General features: G+C 45.8%; 11 protein-coding genes across 11 annotated transcripts; 2 read left to right on the top strand and 9 right to left on the bottom strand.

The window, feature by feature from the left end:
• Window position 1: 1 nt before the first annotated feature.
• Window positions 2-1,616, bottom strand: BGW36DRAFT_377290 (chaperonin 10-like protein). The gene is made up of 4 exons (XM_046215981.1): window positions 1,213-1,616; window positions 1,001-1,118; window positions 929-944; window positions 2-868 (listed from the first exon to the last, which is right to left on the bottom strand). Exons 1-4 carry the CDS (start codon window positions 1,426-1,428, stop codon window positions 157-159), a joined length of 1,062 nt encoding a protein of 353 aa, XP_046073568.1. The 5' UTR covers window positions 1,429-1,616; the 3' UTR covers window positions 2-156.
• Window positions 1,617-1,693: 77 nt separating this feature from the next.
• On the bottom strand, window positions 1,694-4,075 carry BGW36DRAFT_406939 (uncharacterized protein). Its single transcript, XM_046219021.1, has 6 exons — window positions 3,998-4,075; window positions 3,513-3,946; window positions 3,020-3,454; window positions 2,711-2,967; window positions 2,192-2,631; window positions 1,694-2,123 (listed from the first exon to the last, which is right to left on the bottom strand). The coding sequence occupies exons 2-6, from the start codon at window positions 3,770-3,772 to the stop codon at window positions 1,842-1,844; spliced, it is 1,674 nt and encodes a 557-aa protein (XP_046073567.1). The 5' UTR covers window positions 3,773-3,946; window positions 3,998-4,075; the 3' UTR covers window positions 1,694-1,841.
• A 256-nt stretch (window positions 4,076-4,331) lies between these two features.
• BGW36DRAFT_294870 (Pyruvate/Phosphoenolpyruvate kinase-like domain-containing protein) lies at window positions 4,332-5,288 on the bottom strand (the record flags this gene model as incomplete). Its single annotated transcript, XM_046211128.1, has 1 exon — window positions 4,332-5,288. One exon carries the CDS (start codon window positions 5,286-5,288, stop codon window positions 4,332-4,334), a length of 957 nt encoding a protein of 318 aa, XP_046073566.1.
• A 442-nt stretch (window positions 5,289-5,730) lies between these two features.
• On the top strand, window positions 5,731-6,406 carry BGW36DRAFT_426779 (uncharacterized protein; the record flags this gene model as incomplete). Its single annotated transcript, XM_046220316.1, has 2 exons — window positions 5,731-6,182; window positions 6,268-6,406. The coding sequence occupies 2 exons, from the start codon at window positions 5,731-5,733 to the stop codon at window positions 6,404-6,406; spliced, it is 591 nt and encodes a 196-aa protein (XP_046073565.1).
• A 137-nt stretch (window positions 6,407-6,543) lies between these two features.
• BGW36DRAFT_377286 (uncharacterized protein) lies at window positions 6,544-7,305 on the bottom strand. The gene is made up of 2 exons (XM_046215980.1): window positions 7,069-7,305; window positions 6,544-7,014 (listed from the first exon to the last, which is right to left on the bottom strand). Exons 1-2 carry the CDS (start codon window positions 7,131-7,133, stop codon window positions 6,735-6,737), a joined length of 345 nt encoding a protein of 114 aa, XP_046073564.1. The 5' UTR covers window positions 7,134-7,305; the 3' UTR covers window positions 6,544-6,734.
• Window positions 7,306-7,553: 248 nt separating this feature from the next.
• On the bottom strand, window positions 7,554-10,756 carry BGW36DRAFT_377284 (putative methyltransferase). Its single transcript, XM_046215979.1, has 4 exons — window positions 10,682-10,756; window positions 10,402-10,601; window positions 8,252-10,327; window positions 7,554-8,201 (listed from the first exon to the last, which is right to left on the bottom strand). The coding sequence occupies exons 1-4, from the start codon at window positions 10,697-10,699 to the stop codon at window positions 7,793-7,795; spliced, it is 2,703 nt and encodes a 900-aa protein (XP_046073563.1). The 5' UTR covers window positions 10,700-10,756; the 3' UTR covers window positions 7,554-7,792.
• A 736-nt stretch (window positions 10,757-11,492) lies between these two features.
• Window positions 11,493-12,811, bottom strand: BGW36DRAFT_155091 (uncharacterized protein). Its single transcript, XM_046209542.1, has one exon. The coding sequence runs from the start codon at window positions 12,658-12,660 to the stop codon at window positions 11,722-11,724; it is 939 nt and encodes a 312-aa protein (XP_046073562.1). The 5' UTR covers window positions 12,661-12,811; the 3' UTR covers window positions 11,493-11,721.
• A 763-nt stretch (window positions 12,812-13,574) lies between these two features.
• On the top strand, window positions 13,575-14,987 carry BGW36DRAFT_377280 (RNA polymerase subunit). The gene is made up of 3 exons (XM_046215978.1): window positions 13,575-13,895; window positions 13,952-14,034; window positions 14,102-14,987. Exons 1-3 carry the CDS (start codon window positions 13,797-13,799, stop codon window positions 14,628-14,630), a joined length of 711 nt encoding a protein of 236 aa, XP_046073561.1. The 5' UTR covers window positions 13,575-13,796; the 3' UTR covers window positions 14,631-14,987.
• A 308-nt stretch (window positions 14,988-15,295) lies between these two features.
• BGW36DRAFT_406933 (major facilitator superfamily domain-containing protein) lies at window positions 15,296-17,561 on the bottom strand (the record flags this gene model as incomplete). Its single annotated transcript, XM_046219020.1, has 3 exons — window positions 15,296-17,278; window positions 17,346-17,453; window positions 17,502-17,561. The coding sequence occupies 3 exons, from the start codon at window positions 17,559-17,561 to the stop codon at window positions 15,296-15,298; spliced, it is 2,151 nt and encodes a 716-aa protein (XP_046073560.1).
• Window positions 17,562-18,249: 688 nt separating this feature from the next.
• BGW36DRAFT_416479 (uncharacterized protein) lies at window positions 18,250-20,772 on the bottom strand (the record flags this gene model as incomplete). The annotated part of the gene is made up of 7 exons (XM_046219344.1): window positions 18,250-18,478; window positions 18,550-18,663; window positions 18,728-18,922; window positions 18,994-19,143; window positions 19,206-19,327; window positions 19,384-20,193; window positions 20,255-20,772. The coding sequence occupies 7 exons, from the start codon at window positions 20,770-20,772 to the stop codon at window positions 18,441-18,443; spliced, it is 1,947 nt and encodes a 648-aa protein (XP_046073559.1). The 3' UTR covers window positions 18,250-18,440.
• A 1,244-nt stretch (window positions 20,773-22,016) lies between these two features.
• BGW36DRAFT_377274 (uncharacterized protein) lies at window positions 22,017-24,122 on the bottom strand. The gene is made up of 5 exons (XM_046215977.1): window positions 23,854-24,122; window positions 23,535-23,792; window positions 23,122-23,469; window positions 22,915-23,067; window positions 22,017-22,836 (listed from the first exon to the last, which is right to left on the bottom strand). The coding sequence occupies exons 1-5, from the start codon at window positions 23,911-23,913 to the stop codon at window positions 22,114-22,116; spliced, it is 1,542 nt and encodes a 513-aa protein (XP_046073558.1). The 5' UTR covers window positions 23,914-24,122; the 3' UTR covers window positions 22,017-22,113.
• Window positions 24,123-24,185: the final 63 nt, after the last annotated feature.

Genomic DNA, 24,185 nt, shown 5'->3' with positions numbered 1-24,185 from the left:
TGGAATTTTCAAAAATGCTCTTACTGAAAACTGTGTAAACATTGATGACGAAGTAAAAGATGTCTATAGTCTAATTTAAAATATTGAAACCCTATCAATGACTGTAGCGATACCAACTTGGCATCATAGATACAGATTCCGTGCATTTATATTCAGTTATATTGAGGTTTTCTTCAACGCTGGCGTATCCTCAATACGAAAGACGTATTTCACTGCGCTGGCCTTGCCCTCCTTCAAGTCCCTCAATGCACTCTCGACTCCCTCTAGCCCGTTTTCCCGGACCTGATGAGGATGACCAGAAAACCAGCCCTCCGTCAGGCCCTTGGAAAAATACCTGAAGTAGATGAAACCAAAATCTGTATCTCCTGGGAGAGCTCCTGGTTGTCCATGCACACTCCGAACATTGGTTTGCAAGAGTGTGATATTTGGCGGCATGGGTGAGGGTAGCTGATCATCAGCTAGAGGCAAAACACAAGCTACTTTCGCCCGATCTGGGTCGACAAGACGTAGTATATTTTTCATACTTCCATGGTCACAAACTGCGTCAAAGGCGTGTGTAAGTTTATTAACCTTGTGTTTGTGGAGAATACTTTGGATCTCTTCAACCAAAGCATCAGCACCTTTGCGATAGTCAATTATAGTATCACCTTTTGAGCGGTCAATTAGTGATTCGACGTATGTTGCACCACCGCCAGCAACAGCAATTAGGGGGTGGATATTTGCTTTAATGGCGAATTTCAAAGCGAATGCCCCAACAGCGGTAGCCCCTCCATATATCAGAACCGGGGTTTCCTGGCGGCTGGGTACCCATGGATCGGGGAGTTCAAGGCGTGAAAAGACGCCTAATGCAGCTGTCATTGCTGCGAGCCTGATTCTCGTTTGTCAGGACCAGTTCAACATGACTTAAAATCCTTCGGAGCCAACTCACGGGATTGTCGCTGCTTCTATATACTCTTATTAGTATCAGGGGTTCGGGGTTTGTCAGAATATAGGGAAAAACCTTCAAATGATGTTTTTTGAGGAATATGAAACGTCGTTGATGCCCACGCTAATGCATATTCTGCGTAACTACCACCAGGGCCCATTATTTCGTGGAATGCGGCAACTCGATCGCCGGGCTGCTGCTCTCAGTATGCATCTCATGTATGAATAGACTTTGAATCTTCTAATTCAGAGTGCTCTCGCGACGTTTTCACGGTTCCCAAAACTTACCTTGAATTCAGTTACATTTTTTCCAACCTGGTGAACAAATCCCGCAATGTCGTCACCTTGGTTAATGTGCACGTCCAGCCATTCTGGTCGCTTCCAATCCTTTGGGTTGCTTCCGGAGACTACCACTCTAATAACAACTTGGTCGTGGTTGGGAATCGGAATAGGCGACTCAATCAACTCGGTCCTGGGACCAGGGTGGATGATTACCTCAAGCATCTTGTTTTTGTCTAATTATCTTCTCTCTCTTTTCTTTTCGATGCAACACGTGGAAGCGTGAATCGCGCAGGTTAAAGAATGATGAGAACCACTAATGAAGTAACAAACAAAATGATCGTCAAAAATTACAAATCATTGCATATTAAACTTCATCTACGTACCGTTGTTGATTATGAATCAGAATTATTAATTCTATTGAATGTGTATCTAGAAGCTGAAGTTGTGGCCTTGCCGGATAGTCGGCATGCCACCCGTCTCTCGGCCCGAATACTCGGCCAACTTTACCCACGCTATGGAACTAGACCATGAAATATTTGGCAGTGATTGACTTCATTAGTGGCATTTTATGCAGGAAAACGAAGAAATAATTTTCTTTTCAATTATAGTGTGTTTCGACACTCAATAAATTCAGATCAAGCTATAGACGACGGGATTTGAAACCCGGTCATAGAATCCCAATCCGGGAAGAAATCATTGTTCAGAAATGGAAATAACTGCTCATCGCTGGTAGTGATGACTGGTTCGACATGAGATGCAATAGCAGGATCGCGAAGAAGTGGAGCAGATATGTCTGAGCTCTCTGACATATTGGCAGAGGGCTGAGAGGGGGTTTCGTTCTGTTCGAAATACGGGTCTGTTTGGCTGTTGAACTCTCGCTGCCAATACCAGAAGCAGTCGAAGAATATACCCATGGACTTATGATGACAGAATTAGCTTTGTTTTCCTTCTATCGTACTGCGGAATAAGTAAGGAAGAAACATACCCCACGGCTTCGCATGCGAACCACTAAGCTATTGTATGACCCGTCCTTCTGCTTAAACGCTTGTGGGCTTCTCCATAATTGAGTTAGTACACCGGCAGTACGCCCGTTGAGATCATTGTTCCGAATCATTCGGCGCTTAAGTAGATAGATGCATGAGAAATAAGCGCGTTCACCAATGACAACATCGACATTACCACGAAGGTTGCTTCGCGATATACGTAGAAGTGTGCAAGCTGCCAGATTCAAAGTTCGATAGATGTACTCTGGGCTGTATAGAGCGTAGTCATTACTTTTATCGGCTAACGTTACCGCGTCGATAAATGAACATGCGGTCTGGTACAGCGCTATCAAACGATTTCGCCGTGCAGGCTCGTCTGTTTCGTAGAAATGGAACGCACCAATGTTCAGACGAGCACATAGTACGCTTATTTGATCCTTCTCTGTTGAATATCTTAGCTTGGGTATCCTCTATGCAAGATTTCATGCAACTTCCCATGAGTACAGGGAATTATGACTTACCAAGATATTCACCAGCCTGTTTGATGACTTCCAGAATTTGGCTATCCCATTTGTCTATGAGAGGACCTAACGGGTTATTTGTTACGGGATAAATATTCTGCATTAGAGCCGTAACTGCGTTTGTGAAAACGGTTTGCAACTTGTGTGCCCAGAATATATCGCTCGAAAGAATTTTAATGGCCTGATGTTGTTGGGCAGGTGGCAAGTCAAATGCGTCAGTAATTGCAGGCGGTTGTAAGCCATTGACAATATTCGTACTTTCCCCATCCGTCAGCATGAAATTCAGAGTAGGAGATTAAGATAGCATACACTTGACAAACTGCCTTGCAATATGACCATAACCTCGGCCGGAAGACATCCTTCGTTTCATTCTGTGCTATTTGGGTAATAAAATCTTGCCTTCGCCCAAAGAAATGCAAACCATTCTGGATAGCCAGCTGCATTGCCACCCCGGTCAATGGAAGAGACACATCTGTGATCATGGTATCCATTGGGAACGGCCACGTGCACAGAAGAAGCAAACTTTGTATAGTTTGTATATGCTCGTGGGGCTTCAATACCGATTGCATAGCCATAGACACGACTTTGGGGCCTAAAGCTTCGAGGATTGTTGGGTCTTGTATATATTTCCTTGCACCGATTGCTACTATTGTCCAGAAAAGAAGTGGCGAGTAGTCATAAAACCAATTTGGGTCATTTCTTAGGTCCACAATGGGAAGAATTTTGAAGTAGTGTTCGAAGAACCTGCATATACAAAAAGCTTGTCAGCTTCTGCCTTGTGGAGCAATACTGGAAAACATACAGTGAGAAACAGTCATTGATCTTGTAAGATTCCAACTCTATGCCATCCAAACTCCGGGGTGCTGTCAGAATCGCTGGCAAAGGCGCTGCTTGGTGTTGCTCTTCGCGAAGACTAGTTTCATTCTCTGCCACTATTTCCTCATGGGCAGCCCACTCGGATGGAGAGCTCAAATATATAGCTGGAGGGTTTTCATCACGAGTCGCGGTGTGACTCACTTGAAGATGTGCCTGTTGACGTAGGATATCGATTTCACGCTGCATTTGCGCTTTCCTGCATGGTGATTCACTTAGCTCTTCTAGCTCTTAAAATCTCATCGGTATAAATTACGTCTTCCTTGGCCTTCGACGAAATGTATCAGATATTTCACAGTCAACCCCCGTCTTACGACATCTTGAACACGGATTAGAAGGATCCAAATGGGCATCACAGCGCAGCTGTCAGGTAGTCGTTAATTGCCTGGCGTGACGTAGACCAAAAGTACATACCTTTTGCTGTCTGCATTCTACACAAGCCTTACTCCTTATGGCAGATCTATAAGCCGGCATTTTGTAGAGAAGATTGTGAAATGGTAGCTAAGAGTTGGGATGACATTACGTGATTCAAGAGCAGGGATGTTGCGGGGATGCTAGCAATGCCAGGCGCCCGGAACACGACTGCCGAGCGCCGACCGGGGGAAAAGGCCCAGAACTGGGGGAACGGGGTAACCCTAAGCCTATTCCTACCTCTTCGCCCAACTTTTTATCTACTAGGTTGCATGTGACTGTCTCCATCTCTAGGGGATCCAGGTAGTCTTTTAACATCGCATTTTCTATCTAGACATTACACCCCTCCATTGAATGCATTTCCGCCTGCTTGACGATCAAACTCTAGGTATTCATTTAGGCGGCAGACATTAAAGAATCCTTTCACTCCGGTTTGTTTCTGGAACTCACTGACGTCGTTCCTCCTCGTCGTCTTAAAAGTTTTGAGAGCTTGACCCACAACATTTACGACCGGACCAAGGCACACGGCTGGAAAGATGATAATACGAAACCCCAAGCTTGCAGCTTCATCGGCGCTCAAATCAGGCGTCACTCCACCAGCCACCATGTTCAAAAGCACCGGTGCAGGTGCCAAATCAGTGCAGACACTTCGACACTGCTCCATACTTGTCATTCCCTCTAGAAATGCCACGTCCGCGCCGAGTGAGATTGCCTTCTTAAGACGCGAGACTGCTACATCATATCCTAATGATTGCAGAGAATCTGTTCGTGCAATAATGACAATGTCCATTCCAGGCCATGCTGTTGCCAATTCCTCTCTAGCCATTACGGCCGCACGTATCCGACTGAGGTAAACATCTTCATCGACTAGTTCTTTATTGGCGAGATGGCCGCACCGCTTCGTAACAACTTGGTCTTCTAAATGCATTGCGGCCACACCGGCGGTCATATATGCCTGAACTGTCCGAGCAACCATCAAAGGACCTCCATAACCAGTATCGGCGTCAGCAATCAACGGTACTGAACGATCGAGGGACGCAATGGATCCTGCGTTTGCAACCATGTCATTCATAGTAGTCATTCCGAGATCGGGTAGACCCAGGCGGGTTGCTGCAGTGCCAGCACCCGTCATGTATAGATATTCGAATCCTTCATTGAGGGCAAGTCGAGCGGTAATGCCATCGTAGATTCCTGGACAAATAATCGTCTTTGATTTCTCAGCGAGGGCAGCACGAAGACGAGCTGCTGCTGATAATCGCTGCTGGTGGGGTAACTGTTCTTGCGTCACAGCCATCTTTCCATAAGTTTAATTTCGATGGTAAAGAAAACAGTCAAGATAATTACATATGTGATTTACAAAAAAAGGATCCAAGCTGGAGTATATTAATATTTCATAAGCTTTTCGGCTAGCATTCTGAAAGATTTCAAGTCTACATCCGCCATTCGCGCGTTATTAGGGAAAACTGCACTATGCGACTTTTATAATTCTCCGATACTTCGGCCAAGTTGAACATATAACACCGAGGTCCAGACATGACCGAAATATCGGGTTTTCACAATTATGTATGTTCTTCAATTCACAAAAATTTGCTTTTATTTCCATACTATACTGCTGTACCGTTTTCTACCATTAATATTATGTCGTCGATATTCTAGCAATAGTCTCTCGGCTTAGCTTTCGGTTTTTACCTTTTCGTGGTCTTAGATTGTCAAGAAATAAAATAAATCAATTGATAATGTCTTCATTCTATCCTCTACCTCATTTACCGTCGACACGGCGATTTGTCACAGGCCATTCGGCAGACGGGAAAGCAATATTCACTCACGACGACTACATCACTGCTGTCAACCCACGCGCAGACATTTCGCCCGAGAATGAACATTCCGTTCCCGGGTTATATCTCGTACATCGAACGACAAAGTATCCTGTTGATCCGCAGGGACCGGAATATGAACTATCCAACGAAAACCTCGCTCGCTCAAAGAATGCGCGTGGTGACATTATTTGTGAAATAGTTGACGTTCCACCACTGTCGATTTCTAGTGATGTGAATGTGGAAGAAAACCCAGTCATTATGCATCGTAATCAAAGTTTGGATTATGGTGTGATCTTGAAAGGATCGATCACGCTTATCCTTGACGATGGGGTGGAGAAAACATTATCAGAAGGCGATGTTTTTGTGCAGAGGTGAGATCATGTTCATATATAATTTGATTAATGAGTATTAAATGTGACTTTTTATGCTAACGGCCTTTTCATTATTTCATAATAGAGGAACGATGCATGGCTGGAAGAACACTGGTAGTGATCATTGCCGTTTCATGACTGTCATAATTCCATCTGCTCCTGTCAAGACTAGCGAGTCGGGTAGCGTATTACAAGCTACCAAATTTCCTGGTCTGACGGATTGAAAGGATAACACTCTTTTAAAATAGATCGTTTCTAAAGTGAAGGAAGGAATGGCTCAAACATGTTGCCATGGCGTAATTGAAACAAATTGTATAGGATTGGAGACTCATGTTTGTAATGGCTTCAGAAGAAATAAGACTGCAAGTTTAAATGTTATATAACAACTGGTATCTATCATGTATCTACTTATATTTCTGTAGTGCAATCACAATCTTGCTTCAATTATAGAGAAATACTCCTAGCTGTCCCATTGAAAACATTGCCCCTAAAAAATAACAAATTCAACCACAACCAGAACACCATTGCAAAAAACCTAATCATTCCAACCGGCTAACGTCGAATGTTGTCAACCCCATTCGTCTTCCCCTGTGAAGATCCATCACATCCCTTATAATCCAAGTTCCAACCACCATTCGGATTATTGTCAACAAATCCTCCATTTTCTCGAGTTTGAGGACCACTTTGCGTGTTATAATTGTAATACCCTGGGCCTTCTTGTTGATAGGACTGGTTTTGGTAATATGCCGGAGGTGGGCCTGGGGGATACCTGGATGCAGGCATATTTGGATTCAGGTTGTTGTTACTGGTTCTTTCTTTCTTGTCCTGCTTTCTGATTTGACTATTGTTAGCATCATATGTATTAAGGATAGGCGAAGATCCGTACTTCATGATAGTTTTCGCGGCGTAAATACCACCACCAACGAGGATTGCGGTTTTTATGATGCCCATGGTTGTGATAGGTGTTTTTCTAGGCTGATATATTTGTATTTCTTTCCGAACTGGAGGTATAGGGGTTGTTTGACTGCTAATTGATCTAGATAAGAAAAGAGTCTATATCGCAAATAGCTTGAGCGTGTGTCTTGTTTTAACAGAAATAAATTTGAATAAAAAGAAAATAACAAATTCATCAAGAAGATTTACCAATCTTATATACTCCTCAACCCCGAAACTGATTGAATATGAATATCAACAGTGGCTGTTCTCGGCCGTTATTCTCGTACACTATCCCCCAATCGGGCAAGATTCGATGGCGCTACGGCCGTGCTGCGCCACGGTCACTTTGAGAATGGCACGCAATGCTGATTTGTTTGGCGCCAAAATACCTAACTTTATTCGTTGCGAATTATTACAGTAAAGTTTGGCTGGGTTGGCTTAGCTGTTCGCTTCAATGAGAATCTGCGTTAATGGACAGGACTAGTTATTGCGGGACAGGTAATTTCAATTCAATGACGTGAAGAGCCGATAAAAATAAGCACAACAATCGAAATTATTGATCGCCCAATGCGTATCGTTGCATAGCCTACAAAGCAGATGTCCGGAATAGGAATTCGAGTAATAGTACACGGAATTGATTCATCGATAGTAAAACTTTTTACTCATCAAACTATCTACACTGTTGTATTGAAGCGGTCTTCTTCGTCGCCATCACGCTGGTACGTCTCCCGCGTAGACATCAGGTCCTCCTGTTCCTGACCGGCCAGGATATTCTCGACTTTGATGATGTCTTCCTCTGTTTTGCCGACAGGAGGCGGTATATTCTTCTCGTTCTCGTCGTATGCCATTTCCGAATCCACAGCTCCAGATACCACATCGGCGGTCTGGTCTGCCAAGTCAGGTTGAGGATTTGGCATATCTGTTTCCTGCTCTGTAGAAACAGCTACACCTCTAGGTGTCGTAGAGTGCTGTACCGGTGTATCATCGTTAAAAATACGGAGAAGCATAGCACGTCGATCCTCCTTGGGAAGCATAAGGTTGACGGAGAACATTGACCGCCATAATGGAAGAACCATTCGTTCCCTGCGAAGTTTTAAGTTGCGCGTCTTTGTCAGGTAGGTTTGGTTTCTTACTTTAATCCGTCCTCCGATTCACTTGGCTCGATTCTCATAATGCAGCATCCTAATTCTATATCCTTTGTCTGCTCACCAATTTCGCCCAGACTTTGATATGTCTTCGCGTCTAGCCGAGGAAATAGCTCAATGAGCAGTTTCCGTAAGGTTTCCTTTTTGGTCAAGGTCAAGATACGCTCAGGGCCGAGCCATGGCTCGATTATGGACAAACCATCAGTCTGGATGCGCCATTGGCATTGATTGGGTCGCTGGGCATCCTGTTTGACAAACATCTTCACGCCTCCATGGACAAATTTTAATCCACGGCCCTCATTTTCTGTCAAAATATCTCGTGCTAGAGTGCTGCTGTAGTATATAGTCTTCGTCATGGTACCTGCTGCATTTTTGACCATGAAACGATCCCGCGGAAACCGCTCAGATATGTTATAGAAATCAAATATTCCTTGGATTTCGTCTAAGTTGCCATCGATATAAGTGAATGGCTCTTCAAATGGCTGCCCCGGTTTACGTTTAGGGGTTACACCAGTTTCCGCAAAGTCCTTCACTTTAGGCTCATAAGTGGTGTCTTCCTGACTCTCCGCAGCAGGTGGAGGTGGGTAGTGGACTGGGCGGTCTCCAATAATGAGTTCGGTGCCGCCTTCCACCTTAACTCGCTTTGTGGGAACTTGATAATCCAGGTGGTCCCCTGAACGCTTTCCGGAAGGAGACGATGCACCTAAGGTCACGCTGTACGGAGGCTGATTAGAAGCTTCAGCAACTGTTGCATCTTTTCCATCAGTTCCTTCAATAGGGGCCACTAGTTCATCAAGGCTCTCGATCTTATCCAGCGGTCCGCTATTACCATTCTGCGCTCTCCGTTCAAGCTCTTCGACAACCGCAGCCACGGATGCTTTGGGAACGACCTTCTTGTTGTCTTCTGGTTTCGCTCTGATCTCACTTTTCTTTTCAAGAACTGTGATGAAAAAGCCACCAGTGTTTTGCAGATGTGGATAGACACGCATGCAGCGTTCCAGTGGTAGATCCTCAGATGGAGGAAACATTGTCTTTGCCAGCCGGCCTAGTCCAGTATCTCCATTCTGTTGTCGATGATCGTCGACTTCATCCCAACTATTCCAAATACGACCGTCACGATCCAGGACTTTCCATTTCCGCAACCCCTCCTTCCTCTTCAATTCGGGCAGTTCTGCCGCACAGTCAATGATCTCAACATTGGCCAAGCCTCCACAACGCTCAATTGCGGACGCAACAGCAGCTTCGTTTTCTATGGGATTCATGCTACAGGTAGAGTAGACGACGCGTCCACCGACCTTCAACATCTGAAGAGCACGGACAAGAATACGCACTTGGGTAGCATGCAATCCCAGAGCATTCCCAGGTGTCCAGTCCGACCAAATGTTGGGATTCTTCCTTATGGTGCCATCTCCAGAGCATGGAACGTCAGCCAAGATGCGATCAAACTTGAGATATACGTTAATGTTCTCTTTTCCAGGAAGGGAAGGAAGCCTGATGGACGGGTATCCGGTAGCGTCATGGTTTGTGACAAGAAGATTAGGCGAATTAAGTCGCTTCATCTGATGAATCAACATGTGTGCTCGTTTATAATCGCTATCATTAGCAATGAGTAGACCCGTGGATCTTCCGTCGTCCTGCAGGCCTTCAGGAAGCTTGGAGGGATCGTAGGTGCCCTGCTTGACTTCCTCTCTAACTTTCTGTATTGACTCTTCTTCTCCAGCATGCAACATTTCCATCAATTGCGTCGATTTGCTTCCAGGGGCAGCACACATATCTAACACCGTCATACCAGGCCGAACATCGAGAAGCAGAGGTGGGATCATGCTGACGACCTCTTGGCGAGTAATATTACCAACGTCTGCTTCCGCCACCAGGAACTTTTGAAAGGCCGAGAAGGGCGGGAATCGACGGATGACGTTCTTAGGAGTCGTCATGAACCATGCTAACTGATCTGGATACCACGGTACAGGCTTCGGGGGCTCGACAAAGTTCCCTTCATAGGTGATAGAGGTGATCTGAGGGATGTGCATATCTATCAATCGGTTTTTCACTGCAAGCGCATGACTATAAAATGCAAGCATTAGCAAGTGTGAGAAGCACATGTTAAGCATCTGTCTATCAGTGCGGGTCTAACATACCCTCTTGAACCAGTGAAGCGGAAAGAGTTTGGGAGATCTCGTCTCAGAGCAGCCCAGAACTCTTCTTGCTCATCCTTAGGTATAATCCCATGATCATTATAATAACTTTCGTATCTGGGATTAGACTTGATTAGTTCTTTGTATTCTTGTCGCTGTTGGCGCCCGCCGCCGCCGCCGCCTCCGCCTTTCCTGCCGCCAAACTAGAATTGAAGTTTCGTTAGCAAGGAATACTTGTTATTATGATTGTGAGACGAGAAATGAGAATAAATAGAGTATTTACCTTTTTGCCTTTACCCATTGCGAGTCGTGGCTAGGGTTGTACGATTCGCGAAGGTTTTCTCGCTGTCGTCCCGCTCCACTGATTGGGATTTTCAGAAGCTACAATGAGCTAACTTTATCGTTTTACTGCGCCGGAAGATTGTCGGCCCGTAACTATACCAGCTTCTGACCAATGGGAATTCACCGATCTTATGCGTATTCGCGCTCGTTTCTATTAGATTTACTATGGTAGAACCAACATGATCCTGAAGAACACGTGGTGTGAGTTATTAGTTGACTCATAGGTGCATATTTTTTAGCTTCAAGCATATAGTCTGGAACCTAGAGACTGCGGGAAACGAGATTACCACAGGAAATATGACATTTAATCTCTCGGGCTCAGAGTATGTTTTGTATCGTTCAATTAAATCATGTCCATACAAATGTTGGTAAAAGTAATAACATAGACAACAATGTTGATAGGCCAGGGAGTCACTAGACCCCCAGGCTAATCTCATATAGTCAATAAAGGCAATAGACAAAGAAAAGAAAAACCGACCGCGGTCGAAATACTTTTCAGACAATGACGCTGTTTCTGGAGTCATAGCACACAAAATATTATAAGAAATAGTAGGAGATGAGATGTGTATAGGCGTGACCTGGAAAATGAATAATCAAATGTCCAATATGCCCCAAACTAAAAATGATGAGCATATGAGGTTGTTAGCAACATTAAGGAATATGCTAAGGTGGTATGCAAAAAGGTGGTGGTAAGGTCGAATTTTGAGCTCTGATACGTCGCAGATGCGCGAAAGGTGGAAAGATAACTGGTTTCCATTTTCTACTCCTTATCCTCGATGGAAGCCTTCTGGAGTTCCTCGGCAGCGTCAGCAGCACCGTCGTTTTCCTGCTTAGCTTCAGCCTCGGCGGAAACGTGACCATTAACGCCAGCATTGGTTTGGGCGACCTTCTTGGCATGATCGGTGGCGCGCTGAGATTCCTCCTCAAGACGGTCGATTTCCTCTTTAGCCTTCTTGATGTTCTATTTATATATGATTAGCTTTATAGAGTTGATATAAACAGGCTGTGGGTTTGATTTACCTCCTGGGTCTTAGCAGCCTGGTTCTTCTTCCACTCGGTGATCTTGGCTGCCAGCTTCTCCACTACAGCCGGAACATCTGCCTGGCTCATTGGCTGGTCAACCTTGACCTTGGCAAAGTCCTCAATGACGCCGAAGCTGAGGTTGAATTTGCCATCCGTTGGGGTGCTTGGAGCAGGGGAGCCATTGGCAACTTTCTTGCCCTTCTTGCCCTTCTTACCACCGGTGCCAATGAAGTAGTCGTCATCACGATCATCCTTCTTCACGATACGGACACCTTTGATGTTCGCGTCGTCCACGGTACGGCCGATCTCAGCGCGGAAAGTACCACCAGTGGTCCTTTTGCTATCATCGAGACCGAGAGCAGCGAAGTCATAAGAAGGCTCGAAGTGACGAATGAGACCTTGGGCAGTCAAGATCTCATCACTGTAAGCTGGGTGAGAGGCCTCCTCAAGCTTCTTATCAGCAATCTTCTTCTTCTTCTCGCGCTCGAAAGCTTCACGTTCAGCCTTCTGGCGTTCCCTGCGCGCCTTCCATGCCTCGTCCTCGTGTTCCTTGTAAGCCTTGCGAGCCTTGTAGTAGGCGTCCTTGATTTCACGGATTGCTGTGAATTTGGCCTGTTGGTCCTTCTGCAGTTTCGTGCGCTCATCACGGAGAGAGTTGAGATTCTTGAAAGCAGAATCCTGCTCGCCCTTAATAGCATCAAGCTCCTTCTGGATCTCGTTGTATTTGTCACTCAAGGCGCGAGCCTCGGGGTTGTCAAGAGTCTTCTTCAGCTCAGCAATCTGCTTCTTCAAGGTATCGATGCTCTTTTGGCCATCATCCAAACCAGCAAAGTTCTTACGTTGCTTGCGAAGGCTGGAGATATCAGAGAGCGCTTTCTTCTCATCAACAAGGCGCATCTTGCCAGAGTCAACATCCTTTTCCAGGCGGGCAATCTCTTTGTCAATCTCGTCAACGTTCTTGAAGGCGATCTTGTTACGAGAGTTGTTCTGCTCGGCCACACGAGCTTTGAGGTTGGAGTCGAGGGCATTGAGTTTCTCCTGGGTGCTAGAGCGAGCGGACTTAAAGCCTTGCTGCTTTTGACGGATGGATGCAAGCTCAGTGCGGAGTTCCTTCTGTTTGAGGGCAGCAGGTGAATCCTGGTTGTTTGGCTTGGCGGTTTCAATTTTGGCCTTAATTTGGTTCTATTCAATAGAAAATCATTAGTAAGCCACCTGTAGTAATTGTGGTACCATCACCACGCACCAATTTCTCCTGAGCCGCGGTGTGCTCCTTCTCAGCTTTAGCGAGGTTGGCCTTGTAGGCTTCCTCATCTGGCTTGACGGGGCGAGTCTTCTGTCCAACAGCATCAGCTGTGGCGTCTGAGGCAGCGGTGGCCATGTTGCCTGATAGAAGACTAGGGATAAGTCAGTAAAATAAAATCAAAATAGCGATGCGGCGTTGTTGACGCTGTCGGACAAGTGAAAGTCACATGGGTTTTGCTCAAGTGACTCGTCTCGTATGGACATAAATAATGTAGGATCGCTATTGACTGGAGTATGGGATTTTGGGCGAGGATAGGACTCACCAAGTAAAGACTCGGGGATTCGCGAAGAGAGGCACAGGTGACCGATCACACAAAAGCGAATTGGGCCGGGAAGCAGAGCCAGAAGTGACTCTTGTGAGATTTGGTGCGCTTCTGTTTTTCTCCGGTTCTGGCCTCTTCTGCCACTGTCCATTATTGGCCGCGCGAGGCTGGCCAATCGGCGCCCGACTGCCAAGGCCGCCCTTTTTAGGCTCTTACCCGCGCTTAGAATTTATTTTAACGTTGCGAGTCTTTAGCGCAGAAGCAAATCGAAGTCGACTGCACTTCTCGCCTTGTCTTGTCTTTTTTTCCCTGGTGTCTGGTAGACGGTGGAATACAGCGCATCTGATGCTAGCGCCTAGTTAATTCTACAAAGGCATCTTACTCTGAAGAGCCGCCCAGCTGGTCATCTGCAAGCTTTTACTCTCTATTCTCACAGCGTGCGCTGCGGCGCATCCGACAAAATACACCATGGAAGACGATTATTCCTCTCTCACTGATGAGAACATGCGCCAAATCTCCAGGCTATGGCATACCTGGAGGACGGTTCACCAGATGCTCGACGACCGGGTGGGTAGAGCAACATGGGGCACCAAGCAGTGAAGCCAGTTAACACTCGTCTACAGGGCTATGAAGTTTCCGACGAGGAGTTGAGCATTTCCCACGATGCCTTTCGGCAAAAATATGCAGATGCAATGGGATTCGTGGAGTACGGCTCTCTCCTTTGTAATACAGCTTTTCGCAGGCTAGCTAACCTGGCAATTTTTGTCCTACAGTCGATCCAGAATGAGAATCGTCGCCATCCCCTCCGATGCCATGAAGGCCAAATACACACCGCTGAAAAAGCGATCAACTGACCCTGAACCCATTCCTGACTGCGGAACAATATACGTCGAATTCTGCAACGACTCTAGCGGGGTCGGCGCCAAACAAGTGCGCGCTTTCATCCACACAGTTGATGAAGGAAACTACCACTCCGGCGTATTCATCACACAAACCCCCATTTCGCCCTCGGCCGTTCGTCTTTTAACCACCCTCGACAAGCACATCTGTGAGCATTTCCAGGAATCCGACCTTCTGGTCAATATCACGCGTCATGAACTTGTACCCAAACATGTCCTGTTGAGCGCAGAAGAAAAGGCGCGCTTGCTAGACCGGTATCGTTTGAAGGAGTCACAGCTGCCTCGTATACAGGTCTCGGATCCTGTTTCGCGTTATCTTGGTTTGCGCCGGGGCCAGGTTGTGAAGATTATCCGAAAAAGTGAAACAGCAGGTCGATATGCCAGTTACCGCTGGGTTATCTAGATTCGTCCTTTGAAGATGGCGATGATTTGGGGGCATTAGCTCTGCCAGTATTGTTCGGGCGACGGAGTCCATGACAACAAAGATTACAAAAAGGCATAGGGAACGGATGAAAACTAAAACAAAAGAACCATTCATCTGAGAAAGACAGCATGGCGTAATGGCGTGGGGAAATTGACGTGTTGATATTTTGACATTCCAGGCACAGCTCCGGCGGTCGGCCTTCTCGATTGTACCATGATGTATTTATGTTTGCTTCTTGAATTACGTTACATGGAACAACTAGCTATCTAATTTTAGGAATTAAAAGAGCATATACCTGTTAAATCGATTATTATCGCCACTAGATGAGAAGACTCATGTTTCATTCAATGCTGGTCATGATGTGTTGCCTAAGGCATCGGCGTTTTGAAAAGCTCCAGTTGCTTTAAATGGAGGTATTTATTTCCTGATTCACCTCCACTCGTCCCTGGTGGGGTTCTGATTATTTGCCAGATTTGGGCACAATATCGTCGTGTGATGAGAACAACGTGAAAATTATGGTAGTAAAAGATTAAATACAATTGTCCTGCATAGATTCTGGTAAATTTGGTAATATTAATAATGCAAAGAAAACGACGTAATTGACATGACCATAGAGGGTACGATGCCACCAAATCCCAAGTTCGTCATTCCTCCATATCAGTAACTATATGCCTATGACCTTGAACATGAGTAGCAGCATCAGTAGTAGGTTCAGGCATAATTCGACTATCTTCTATATTTGTTTCACCCATAGGGATATTTTCTTTCTCCCCTTTCGACATGGACAGATATCGTATGGGATATTTCCTACCAACATATTCCAGCTCCTCCAGCGGCTTAGGCTGTCCGTCCGCAGTCCTGGTCTCTGGCGTCAACCACTTAGTCAAAGCGGCTCCGATTAACATGAAAACGCCGAAAACAATAATTGCAACACCAAACCATTTGGACGACCCGTCGCGCTGAGGGGCCAGGGAAGATAGAGTGGAAAAAAGCTGAGCAAACACGGCGGCTGTCTTCCCAGCAGCTGCAGAGATACCAACTCCCGTACAACGGAATTGGGTGGGAAAAAGCTCCGAGGGAATGATATATGTTGTGAAATTGGGGCCAATCTGGAAAAAAACCATGGCAATTACGTATAGAAACACCACAAGTGGGGTTTGAGCTGGCGGGGGGAGGAATATAAACACTAGGCCGACAACTAGGAAGAGAGCGAACACGAGTAGAAAACCTGCGAGTTGAAGTGTGCGCGGTGAGAAGCGTCCGATGAGATAGATCATACTTATTCCTCCAAGGATTGAACCGAGTGAGACAATGACGAGCGAGTGCCATAGTTGTCTCATCAGACTCAGGTACACGTCAGGCTCATCGTTTAATGTGTTGAAAACTCTGTCACTGACATGAGTTGAATTGGGCCCCATGACATAAAATGCAAAGTCAAAGAAGAACCATGTCAACGATGTACCAAAGAGAACAACCCAGCATCCTTTGTCCCAAAGGTATTCCTTCATAACAGAGCGGTAATTGGCCCAGATATTTCGTGACTCAATACCACCCCCATCTTCCTCGGATGATGGGCCGCTTTCATGCGATTCCGCATGAGTGAGCATGGTTGGGCTTAACGCCAACGAGGCTGGCCGCTCATCATTTGCTGTAAATGGCCGTGTGAAAACCACACCATTGTTGCCAAAGGAAGTACGAGCCCCGGCAGTGGCTGTAAGAAGATTCGGATCAGTGATATTATGATGCAGTCCCTCATTGACGGTTGTGGAAGATGCACCACGGAGCATTGGCGACCCATGTGGTGAAGCCAAACTGCGTCTTTCAACATTGTCAGAAGCGTGATACTCATCTAGCGAACCTTCATTCCTGTGCAGGGTTGTTGCATTAAATCCCGGAACACCAGAGCCATATATCTCGAACTCCGCATTTGCCTCCATGTCAGGCGCAGGCGCAGGCGTGGGTGACATGGCTGGCAAATCCATTTGATTGACGTCCTCCAAAGCATCGCCCGGTCGATTCAGAATTTCGGTTGTATATCGAGGGCTTTCTGGGATGCTGAACCTCAGGAAGATAGCCAACGCGGCGGGGATCGTGCCTAACCCAATTACCCATCTCCAAACACTATCCACTGCACTACGGCACTGAATATTGTCCTGACAGGTCGCGTGCCCACGGATATCAGATCCGTATGCTGCCAGGACAATCACCGAGACGATAGTGGCTAGCAGATAGCCGATAGGTTGCATGAAAAAAACAGTTGCCAGCATTCTACCTCGACTCTTTGTAGGCGCAAATTCGGAGGTAATCACAGCACTCAATGGGTAATCGCCACCAATTCCCACACCAAGTAGAACTCTCCATGAAATAAGCCATCCCAGCATGTTCATAGAACCACCAGCACCTTCAGAGGACATTGTTATGCCGACTGTGGACCCGATGATGATCATAAGCTCGAGGCCATACATGGTCTTTCGCCCGTAAACATCTGCAAATATTCCAAATGCCAACTGACCAATTACCGTTCCAGCCAAAATTGCGGCATTAAGTGCAGCCTCGACTTGTGCAGGCATGTTATTTTCCCAGTATACATGACTTATCATGGGCATTATCAATGAAGCTGCGTATATCTGTAAAATATAGGTTGTTAAAAGGGGATATCGCTGACTGTGGTCCATGTTTATGTTTTAAACATACATCATACCCATCCGCCAAAAAGCCGACTCCAGATACAAACACCACTAGCCATTGGAAATGTGTTCGGTCGAGTTCATCAAGAACGCGCCGTCTTCTAAGTTTGAGATCCTATTTCATTAATCAGCAATGGGCACGACCCGAAGAGAGTACACGTACCCGTATATGGTCAAAGTTGACCGTCCGATTCTTGATATGTAAGGTGAATGGATTCTTCATCTGGGAAAGTTGTTTCACTAGAGTATGAATCGTTGCTGAATTCCAATGCTATCAAAGTTGCATTCGGTTTGTAGCTAACAACTGACAACAACAAAGAGGCCATATCGATACAGTAACTGATGCAGAAATGAAAGATAAATAAATATAATCCCCTTTACCCACGAGGCTGAGGCTGAGCCAGGCAGATTCCCCTCGCACTAGGAAAGAAGCTCGGCGTATCAGTTGATGTATCGTGAGTATACATTACATACATACATGTAATTAGTAATTTATTGCTGTATCAGCCGCATGCCAGGAGGCGCAGCACAATATAACTTGTAAAATACATGTACCAAAAGTTTATATCTGCAGTCGTCGCGTCTTTTTGCCTGTCTCTCCGGGTAAGGATGTTAAAATATCTAAATCGATTCACACTTGCAAAGCCTCGAAGTCAGTGGCGTATGACTCGGCTTGATACGATTATTGCAGCGGCGCATAAAACCACCGTTCAACGATTTTTTGTTTGGAGACAAATATAAAATAGGGGTAATTAGTAGTTTTCAAATGTTTGTTTCGTCTGTGGCTCCAACCTTGTAGAATTATCCAAGCTCTATTCTATTATTACCGCTACATTGATGTGCATCAATTGATACATACGGTACATAAATCAACACCTCCCAGCCTTGAACCCCCTCACCCTGTGGAGTAGTTCCCATTGATATTCTCATACTAATCGCTGAGCGCCGTCACCAGCATTAAAATGGTCATTAGTCATAACATGCATCCAGTTCATAATGGGTTCTATAAATATCATCACATATATGTCAACTGCGTCCGTCGTCGCAATATATAATTAAAAGTCATATCAAAATTAATCGAATTAAGGTTTATTGCGTCTCGCTATGTCGTTGAGAATTTCTTCGAGAATTTCACGAGGTCTGAAGGGTAGCTTTGTTAAACTCGATTATATATAATATGGAAATAAAAAGTTGCAAGGGGTATGACTTACCAGATTCATCTTTGAATACAATTTTTAGATCATGCAAGTCTAGTCCATTTTTGCCTTGAAGCTTTTTGTACTCTAGGACGTTCTTCTTTGGCTTTGACTCGTGCGCATTGCAGGCTTTATTGTTACTCAGATAAGATTTCGACAAAAAATAGGGTCAAGAAGGAAAGCAAGAACTAACCTTGAATGGAAATATACCGCCTTTGAGAGCCCTTACATTTGCTCGAGTAGAAAAGTAGAGATATGGTGTCACCCTTCCCCCAAACGCGAATCCTTTGACGGTCACTGAGGCCTCCAACAGAAGATGAGATCTTATCTACAACAATCGCTAGCAGCAGTTTCTGCCCATAAACCAAGCTTTCGAACTTGTTCAGAGCTAAAACGGGTTGTTAACCATATATCACAACAGGAGAGAATTATAAAAAGGCTGGGGTGGCAAACACAAACATTTCTCGTCTTGGAAGAAGAATTGCACTTTCTCATTCTTTGGTTCGGTATCAATATGATCTATGAAGTACGCGGGAATGCCATCATCCGCATTATCGCGTCCTCCGGGTGGTTCAGTGTGGGAAATGGGCCTTTTTCTGTGAGTCGACACTAGAACTCTACTGATTAGCGATGCTTCCGGGGATCTCATGAGATATAAGATCAAAACTTACGCTTCATTATTAGCAATTGACTGTTGCTATCCTTTTCTTGGACTTGAAGAGCATAGACTTGGCCATGGGTGTCATAACCCGCATTCAAAATACAGGGAACATGTTTGCGTGAACCAATCGAACTATGAATGAGTCAGTATAATGACCGGAAATTATGGGACGCAAATGCTATCCATACCATCTGACCCATCCATTGAACTGAATAGTTTCCAAGGGCGTAACAGAAGAAGCCAACGAGACGTTGGATGAGGATATACTAGTGGTTCGGGTGTGGCGTGGAGAGTAAGAGGACGGCGCGGTGGATTCTGTCACAGATTCGGAAGAAAAAGAAGGACTCAAGACTGGTCGTTCAACAGTGTTTACAGACTGAGTGCGTGTTCTTAGCAAGGATAGTGGGGTCAAAGGCACTCGGTGTCCGTCAACTACGTGATAAGAGGAAGAAGCCACGGGCGTGGTAAAAGAACCGCTCTGAACAAACTCTTCATTTAGTCCAGAGCTTTCTTCACGCAGCGGAGGAAGTTCAGAGAAACCACTATCATGCGTATCAACCCTATACATTAGCCGTGGGGATGGAGGCGTTCCTGCAGTATGGGTGAGGATACGGTTCAAAGACTTCTGGTATGAGGCCGATGCTGTGCGTCGTTGTGCCGTTGTACTTGCAGTGCGCTCAGCTGCATTCAAGACTCTTCGGTGGATGGTTTCAAGATGGCCAAGGATATCGTTCCATTCCTGTAGCGTGTCGTCATCATCTTCCCGCTCGCTTTCCATCAACGCCAGGCGCTTCTGCTCGTTGAGCGCCTTGAAGATAGCTTCGTAGTCCTCAAAATCCATTCCATTCTGGGACTGTGGATAGTAGCGTGAAGACGACGGAAGTATTTCTGGGGAAGCCACGTACGACAGACGTCTGTCTGAATGTATGTCCTTGACCATTGCCTCGACATTGGACAGGCGTGTATCGACACTGGAATCCTCTTTCGAACGTCGTCTGCTATAAGATACAACATTAGCTAATATAACATGACTTGGACTGAAGAATAGGAGCACCATACTGTTCAAGGATTTGAAGGTAAAGGATTAAGGTCTGTCGGTGGCGTGAGAGTTTCTTTTGGAGCACGTGTATTTCTGGTTCACCACCCCATGTTGTGTATTTCAGTGCTTCTGCGATTTTTAAACCAGTCCCCTTGTACTTGTCTAACAGTTCTTTGATTCTTGAAGAGGACGGCCGGCGCTGCAGATTTGGCAGCGCTTGGCCTGCGTTGGAGTTGGATGCCGATGGGTCACCAGGGGTAGGTGTTTTCGATAGTTGGAGATTCCTGTACTTCTTAAGATAAATCCTACTTTCCTCAATTGTTTTTACAATGTCGGTAAAATCAAGAAAGGCTTCATTCCGGCTCTCCTTCACCACTTCACCTAGGTGCTCAAGCACTTTGCTGAAGTCCTCTATGTCATTTTGTAAACTCTTGACTTGAAGAGAGGCACTGGTCAGTCCCTGACGAGCGTTATTAGCAAGCTTGTAGCAGATATCTACAAGCGTAAAGATATCACCCGCCGACCATCCAAAACTCATCGAGGCGAGATCGACGGCTGGGGAAACACGAAAAGTGGATAAGCAGGATCTGTGTCTGTAACGTCGCCACGTGTCTCAAGAGACACGTGCACGGAGACTGTGCGCGTTCATACAATGGCAATAGTGTGTAGGAAAGAGATACGGCTGGAAAGGAAGCGAGTCTGGCAAGGCAGCGCCTATTTAACACGGATAGTATCTTTATTCTACTGAAATGATATGAGACAGAAGGGCGAAAGACCAAGATTCGCACTGGCGTGGAGAGGCAGGGCAACGCCCGATTGAAGAACGCTGTGAATCAACTGTCAAGCAGAAAATGTCCGAGCATCCGCCATCCAGCAGCATAATACGGGCCCAGCATCGATAACAGCAGGGTATCGACGACGGTATGGTGTATACACTGTACTGGCGATCGTGTATCATCTGGAAAGCACGATACAGCATCGTGCCCAAGTTACAAGGCGTTCCCCCTGAAACCTCAGGCGCTGATTCGAGGAGCGAGGCACAAGATGTAAACAGATGTAAACTTGTGTAAAGCGGCGGCAACAAGCCGCTAGCGATGCGGCTGCTCGTCCGCCTATCGCAGCAGCCAACGGCCGCACGTTCCTGATTCTGTTGTTTCTGCATGTCTTGGCGGTACGGTGGTGTCTGTATTGACTTTAATATTCTGTCTTTCTGTACGCACGCCTGTATTCTTTCAGGGCAAACGTGGCTTGCCATAGCCTCGATCGTTCTAATAATTCCACATAGTCCGAGTATGTACATCGTATCGTGTCATACATAGGAGCTGAGCCTCACCACGTGGAGGTTTCGATGCGTAAACCGACCGGGTTGGCAGAACAGGGTAGTAAGTGTAAGTACACCCCTGAAAGGCCTTGATATGTAGCCTTGGAAAGTTGGGTGCTTACTAAGGTGGATAGAGACTGTGGTTAAACCTTACGGTTAGTAAAGCGCTGCTGCCAAAAAAGGGGACGTTGTGAGAACATGAAAGTGTCAATATGAATATATCGATATCTAAGTAATAAGACTGCGTGCAAATGCACTGGGCGGAGAGGGGTGCCTGAGTGCACCCAACAGATATTACATGGAGCGGAGTCATAAATAGTATTAACAGGGTTACTACGTCTTATCTAAAATGTTATTCTAGTAACAAGACAGTCATTTAAGAATATTGAGAGAATAGTACATCTAACTTAGTTAAGATCATCTAAGCCTTTACATAATCCACACTCTTAAAAAGTATTATAGGCAAATGCAAACAAAGCTGGTAATGTTTTATAGATAGACAAGTCCCACCACCTGCAAAGTACATACAAGCTAGCAAAGTAAATGTGATTTGAATAGTCATAGGAGTTGGATCTGCATGTGGACCGTGCTAAGCATCTTATTCGCTAGTTGTCTCTCCCAGTCCGACGAGATATAACAAGTAATAATAGATCTTAGTGGCCACATTAGTCGAAATGCATCCCACAACCCTACCTTGTAACTGTTGCTATCATTCTCTGATCTTGCCACTTGATCCAACCCATTAAAAGTTTCTAACCCGCAAGATGAAGCCAGTATGCGCAAAGCTTGGTCCGCTAAGGCCCGAAACTCTGCAATGCAGCGCCGTTGGGCTTGAAGAAGATGTGTTTGTTGTTCGGGTGTACAGCCGCGTGCCTGGTATGCAAAACTAAGAAGTCTATGTACCTGTGATGCCAGTTGCATGCGGAAGCTGCTCCGATATCCCCAGAGCCCTGTATTATGGATAGAAATAGGTGAGCAAAGTGGGTCCAAAGGGTGCTCTATCGTACAATCTCGCAGAAATTTATCGTGAGATAGGGGCATAGTTTGGCTCTCGACGCTTTCCACATGATGTAATATTGAGGGGTAAATGGAAAGTAACAATTCGGGGTCGGCGGTATCAATTAGGTCTTGGATCACAACACAGAGACGGCTGCAATGATGGGCGAATACGGCAGTGCGAACTACATTAAGTTCATCTAGATCACAGTTCGCGTAGAAATGACGAATCCATGACATGAATTCCCAGGAATAGTCTTGAATTGTCATGAGTGCTTGGTTTTGCTGTTGAACGCCCTTGTTAGTCACTTGAGGGAAAGTATGGAAACAATGAGGATAAAGAAGGAAGGAAATTATACTCACAAGAGCGTTAAAGATAGCCAGGAATAAGTCCCTGGCCTCTTTTGTTTTGAAGCTTCTTGCTTGTCTCCTGTCAAGCAAGGCTATCAGGCCCTGAGTGTGGGCACACCATCCGGGAGATTTGACCACGAGGCTGAAGTCAGAAACTGATAGAAGCTGAAAGACGGATGGTTAGTAAAGCAGGTAGTAAATAATAATATGTGTCTTCACCTCGTAGATGCCCAGTAAAAACACGCCTACCAAGGTTTCGTCGCTTTCCCAACGTCGTGGATCGCGTAGGTCTGCATTTATAGCAGTAATCGCTTTCCCGTAGGCACTGTATTGTGCAGATCGCTCCCTGCGCGAGAGCGTGGCCTTTGATAGATAAATGCGTCCAATCGCATCACAGACGAGGTGAAGAGCGGATCCTGCCCCTGCCTTGGAAACAAGTCGTGGGATAGCGTTATAGATAGTTTGGGAGTTACCGTTTCGGATATCAGAGGAAAACTTGCTCATCACCAGGGGCAACATGTGGACAGTCCATGACTCTACAATGGGGACCTGAGGCCCGGGATCTGCCTGGACGAAGGAAATGATTTCATCAGTTTATTACGACAACTCTTTGTTTAAGAAGAAGCCTTCACCTTGTCAAAGTGATAAGCAGGCGGGTTCCTGGAGTCATCAACTACCATACCAAAGGTAGGAATTGGACCAAATCGGTGCTTAGACAAGGCCTGTGGGATTGGTCTACTGCTGCTTGCCCTTCGGCGGTCCAGGGCCCTATTCGAAATGAATGAGTGCACAGTCTCAACCCGAAAGAGCTGGTCCAGCTCATCCCGGTAACCGGCGCACAAATAGCCCTTCCTTCGGCACTGGCTACATTCGGGACGTGCGAGGTCACACTGTAGATTGAGTCAGATGTTGGTAATTGCTTGGTTATTCTTTCGGCACAATTGACTATACCCTAATTCGTCGCTTTCGGCAATTATAGCAGTCACGACTTGGTCGACCGATATTTGGCATCGCGACGTAAAGTACGTTTGGCAACAGAATAGGTTCTGTGACATATCTTGGTCTCCATCTAAATGTAGAGATTAATTCGCAATCTTCTTGGGGAGAGTCTTCGCGTAAATAAAATACTCCAGTGGGATAATCGCAACCTGGAGATACCGTTAATTATTTGGAATTCTCAGTGTCATAGGCTTGGTCCGGTTCTGGGCCCTTCATTGGCCCTTAACCTTTCCGCCCTCAAAACGCTCCAGAACGTCCCTCATCTCGGATTTGCAGGTGGTGTT

Source organism: Talaromyces proteolyticus (assembly GCF_021365285.1).
Source record: "Talaromyces proteolyticus strain PMI_201 chromosome Unknown BGW36scaffold_5, whole genome shotgun sequence".
NCBI lineage: Eukaryota > Fungi > Ascomycota > Eurotiomycetes > Eurotiales > Trichocomaceae > Talaromyces > Talaromyces proteolyticus.
Note: the sequence above shows the minus strand (reverse complement) of the source record. Positions and strands in the feature narration are given on the sequence as shown.